Source organism: Hakea prostrata, chromosome 2 (genome assembly GCF_041222555.1).
Source record: "Hakea prostrata isolate BN-2017 chromosome 2, UWA_Hpros_2, whole genome shotgun sequence".
NCBI lineage: Eukaryota > Viridiplantae > Streptophyta > Magnoliopsida > Proteales > Proteaceae > Hakea > Hakea prostrata.
Genome location: NC_142601.1, coordinates 12972584 through 12977992, shown reverse-complemented (window position 1 = coordinate 12977992; position 5409 = coordinate 12972584). Strand labels below are relative to the sequence as shown.

Genomic DNA, 5409 nt, shown 5'->3' with positions numbered 1-5409 from the left:
AACTACACCCAAGATAGAGAGAGAATATCAACGTATCAATTTCAAATGCAATGGCGATAAATAGAAGAATACAATCCCATTCAGAACTATTTCCCCTCCAACCCTACTAAAAATCCCTACAGAAAATAATGACAATAATGTGTTAATACCCAGCAGGGCAAGTAGCGTGAGCATATAAATAAAAACATAGCTTAACCCGAATTATCCAGGGAAGCATTAAACAGAAAATGTACCAAAATAAAGACCAAAGAGTTGTTTTTTAACTGTAAAGATCATCTTCATTAGCTGCAGCAGCTGAAGTTGCAAATGGATCTGACCCAGTAGCAGCCGATCCAGATTCTGCAAATCGGAACTCACTACCGAACCCCCTTGATTGCTGCAAGGTTTGTGCAAATGCCTGGTACTTCCGGATGTCAGCATCGCTCACACTCCTGCGTGCATACTTCATTGCCTCCTCAAAATGTGCTGCTGTGATCTCAGCTACTTCATCCACAACATCCTCCTCCATGGCCTCAGGGTTCTCGCTTCTTCTCCGCTCCCTCTCGATGTCCTGCATCAACAGATCTCCCATAATAAGAATGTCTTTTCCATGAACTTAAAACCACATGTAGGCATGTCAATTTACAGCCATGTGCATATAGCTGATTAAGACATCCTACTGGACTTTTGGCCCTTAGGAAGCACCCTTGGTCTCATCACCCTTTTGACCTAGGTGGTCACCCTACAGGGTTTTTATCACTATAAAGAGAAAATGACTGCGGGAGGGGCGGTGGGGGGCTATGGTTGATATTGGAAGGCCAGTAAACTATAAGGTCAAGTCTATAATTCCCAGAAAACTATCAAGAATCCTAATCAATGAACCAATTTACAGACACACTACAGACTAAGTTCATGGTGGAGAATAGAGAGAATTCACTAGAAAGAAGAAAAATGAATGTAGATACATAGATTGATGATAACAATCCATTGTGCGTCTTTATGTGAAAGACATAAAATGTGAACAAGACAATACTTGATAAGACAAGAATGAGAGGAAAGAAGTTTACCTTCTCAATATTTTCTCGGATGGCATACTTGCAAGCACGTTGACATATCTCTGTAATATCAGCCCCACTAAAACCTTGTGTATATTTTGCTAGAGCTCTAAGGTCCACCTCCTTTGAAATAGGGGACTTCCTCAGGTTAGCCTTGAAAATTTGATGCCGAGAGTCCTCATCTGGAAGAGGAATGTAAATCAACTGATCAAGACGGCCTGGCCTCAGCAATGCAGAATCAATTATGTCAGGCCTGTTGGTGGCACCAATTATGAAAACTGTCTTCTTTGCATTCATGCCATCCATTTCAGTCAGTAGTTGGTTCAGGACCCTATCAGCTGCACCACCAGCATCTCCACTACTACCCCCCCTCTACCATACCGGAAAAAAAAGGAAGAAAGAATGTATTTATTTAGTCAGCGGACCAAACAGTAAGCAAACAAGGAATTCAAAAGAAGACCAGACATTAAAGCAAGAACGAAAAGACGAAGGAGAACTGGGAAGCAAACCTGTGTAGCAATCGAATCGAGCTCATCAAAGAACAGGACACAAGGGGCAGATTGACGGGCTTTGTCAAAGATTTCTCGGACATTGGCCTCACTCTCACCAAACCACATAGTGAGCAACTCAGGACCCTTAACACTGATGAAATTCGCCTGACATTCATTTGCAATTGCTTTGGCTAATAATGTTTTCCCACAACCAGGAGGGCCATAGAAAAGAACACCTTTCGAGGGTGACATGCCAAATTTCTCGAATTTCTCAGGGTGCTCCACAGGATATTGGACAGTCTGCATTAAGAAGCAAGTGTCAGAGCAACCAGCACCAACAAGGACAAGAATAGTACTTGAGAAAAGAAACCAGTTAAGATCTATGTAAACCATTTATTTTATTTTATTTCATTTACCTCTTGAAGCTCCCTTTTGACAGTTTCAAGCCCACCAATGTCCTGCCAGCTCACATTAGGCACTTCAACAACCTGCACATCAAAAGCTTAATGAGCAAACAAAAACAATAAAAGAAAACAAGAACGTCGCAACACAAAAACACACTTAGAACAAGGACTCTGGAAATTCTACTGACAGTTTCACGAAGAGCGGAGGGATTGCTAGTTCCAAGAGCAGTTTTGAAGTGCTCATTTGTGACAGCCATAGAGTTTAGTATCTCAGCATCAATGGATTCATCTTCCAAGTCAATAACATCCATCTTTTCTCTGATACATTGGAGGGCAGCTTCAGTACAAAGAGCAGCAAGATCAGCACCAACATACCCATGAGTGTCCTTTCCTATATTTTCCAACTCAACCTGCATAGATAAACCGTGGGATTTGTTAGCTAGACTAATTCAAAACAGAAACAGGAAGAGATGATTATAACAAACATAAACAATAAGAATCTAGCTTACATCTTCAGCTAACTTCATATTCTTTGTATGAATACGAAGAACCTCAAGACGTCCAACTTCATCTGGAACACCAATGTCAATTTCCCTATCGAACCTTCCAAACCTTCTCAAAGCTGGGTCAATGCTGTTAGGCCGGTTTGTAGCCCCCATCACAATAACATGGGCACGAGATTTCAACCCATCCATCAGCGTCAAAAGCTGAGAAACAATGCGCCTTTCAACTTCTCCGTTGGTCTTCTCTCGCTTAGGTGCAATAGAGTCAATCTCATCAATGAAGATAATAGATGGTGCATTTTTCTCAGCTTCTTCAAATGCCTTCCTAAGATTGCTTTCACTTTCTCCAGCTAATTTAGACATAATTTCTGGTCCATTAATACAAAAGAAGAAAGCACCAGTCTCATTGGCAACAGCCCTGGCTATCAAAGTCTTTCCAGAACCTGGAGGACCATACAACAAAATTCCTTTAGGAGGCTTCACACCAATAGATTTGAACAGCTGTGGATGCCTTAGAGGAAGTTCCACAAGTTCTCGTATCTGAGCCATCTGTTTTCTCACACCACCAACATCATCATAACCCACTTCATCCAACCTGTCTTCATCCTCCCTTCTAACTGGCTCACCATCACAAAATATCTCAGTATCAGGAGCAACAACACAGTACTCTGCTGGATCAGTATCAACGACTTTAAACTCAACACTCCTCATTCCACCCCGAACAAGGAAGAGATCCCCTTTCCGAACAGGGCGATATGCTTCCAAGAAATAAGCTGCAATTGATGACATCCCAAAAATCAGAATAAAGCAGTCAATGAAGAATTTTGAAATGAAGTATCCAGATTAACTATAACAATTAAGACCATTGAAACAAAGTAGGACAAAAAAGATGCATGAGAAGAAAACAGATCAGGAACTCACGTTTCAAATAGGCATCAAACAAACTCCCCGTAACACCTTCAATTGTGTCATCCACAGGAAGTATGTGTACACGCTTCCCATACTTGATATCTGGGCATTGGTGGACAGAAACAACATCACCAAGCCTAACCCTCAAATTTGATCTGACAACCTTATTCATCCTGATCTTTGGTTCATCGCAATTCTCATCACCAAGCACAATGCAGATAGTATCCTTCCGTTTCTTTCCCTGCATATCCGTGAGAATCGAGGAAAAGCAAAATAAGTGAATATCAACAGTAAAACACGCAAGATACTTCCAATTAGTGTAAAAAAGAATACAGCACCAGGATTCTAACTAGTGTAAAAATTATAGTTTGAAAGCCCTATGTTCCAAGAACCTAGGCTACAAAATGAAGAATAACAGACAAAGAGAAAGTGTAAACTCTATGAAACATGTGAGAAGAGTTTTGGGCCGTTAATAAGCATCATATAGATAATCCAAAGTGTATGTGAGATGAAGATGTTGCGGTAGCAAAACCAGGAAGGGCAAAATAAGGAATGATAGCCTTAGAACTAGTTTGTGAGTAGCCCCAATTCAAGACAAGTTGAAAGAAATTGTCTGAAGTAGCATGTTCAACAGGGGTTGTATGTAACTAGTGAAAATCAATTCAAACACTTCCGTCCTGCAACAATGCCACTCTCACAATGATAGCAGAATACAATGACACTTGTATCCATGGCGATTGGCTCTTGCAGAAAACAACATTGTAGAACCCACACCTAACCCCCCACCCACCCCAAAAGAAGAAAAAAACAATAATTTAAAGCCTGCTATAGATTCAAAAGAAGAATAACAACCAAAAGGAGACCAAACAAAAGACTTCCTTACAGGCCATAAGATCCACAATAACTCACCGTCGGTCACCAACGACCCATCTCCGCAGTTCAACCACCCCCATCCCCAAAAAAAAAAGAAGGAAAAAAAAAATTCCCCATTAAAACCCTAATTATTGAATTCCTATTTCGAAAATCCTATCTTCTCTCAAAAGGTTGAGCAACTTCAATCTCTTTCCACAACAGAGAAGTTTCAATATATCAATCGACGATGTGTCCACAAAGCTAAGATTGACTCAAAAGTTGAACAATTACATCGAAAACTGAAATTACCTTGATCAGGATGGTATCACCGCGGAAAAGCTGCAGCTTCTCCATCGTGGTTGGATGCATGGTCACCACTGAATTATCATCATTGAGGGCTTCATCGACGACAAGCCGATTGGGAGACTTTTTCTTTTCCAGGATTGCGGTACTGAAATCCCTCTTCGCTCCCTTTCTGTAATCCAGATTTTGAAAAACAAAGAATTAGCAAAGAACCCACCATCAAAATTCCAAAAATTTAACAAACTACAAGGAACCATCTTCCTTCTCAACCACAACTGCCCCCAAGTTTCTAACAATGAGAAAAAAAAAAAAAAAAAAAAAGGTGCAACAACATTAAAGAACTCGCAGTTTAGATCAGAAACTTACGAATCAGAAGATTCAGCTTGATTAGACATCTTCGAAACGCTCAAGGTAGATTTGAGAGAAGAAGAATACGAACAGAGAGAAATCGAAAGTGAGATTGCAGGAATGGAGAGACCGGTAGACCGGGTGCGTGTATTTATAATATCCTTTCTGTTACCTTGTTCAAGAAGAAATAGATTTTATTTTGCTGCTCCTTTTTCTTTTAGAAGAATTGATTGATGAATTTTATTCTGATTAGGTTTTTTAAAGTTATTTCTTTTTTCTGATTGGTCGATAACATCCTATCTGGAGAGTCTACGTGTCTTTTGCATGTTGAGACTGAGTGTGACTCCACAATCTACCTGGAAATTGAAAAGCCAACTGCGAAGGTCTAGAATTTTCGAATTTGTGGACCGGTACGATTCTTTTACTGGATTTCCGTTGGGCTGGCTTGGTCCGGTCTGGTTCATGTTATTCACCACCCAATTCAATGACGTTGTTAAGATTAATAATTCCAAGTATGAAGTCAAGAGTTCAAATTCTTTCAGAATTAGGGTGAAAACATGCCTTT

General features: G+C 40.3%; 1 protein-coding gene across 1 annotated transcript; it reads right to left on the bottom strand.

Moving 5' to 3' along the window:
- LOC149023822 (cell division cycle protein 48 homolog) lies at window positions 1–5032 on the bottom strand. Its single transcript, XM_089144307.1, has 9 exons — window positions 4863–5032; window positions 4503–4668; window positions 3354–3582; window positions 2439–3205; window positions 2118–2339; window positions 1942–2013; window positions 1544–1825; window positions 1047–1406; window positions 1–550 (listed from the first exon to the last, which is right to left on the bottom strand). The coding sequence occupies exons 1-9, from the start codon at window positions 4889–4891 to the stop codon at window positions 260–262; spliced, it is 2418 nt and encodes an 805-aa protein (XP_089000433.1). The 5' UTR covers window positions 4892–5032; the 3' UTR covers window positions 1–259.
- Between the last annotated feature and the right edge of the window lie 377 nt (window positions 5033–5409).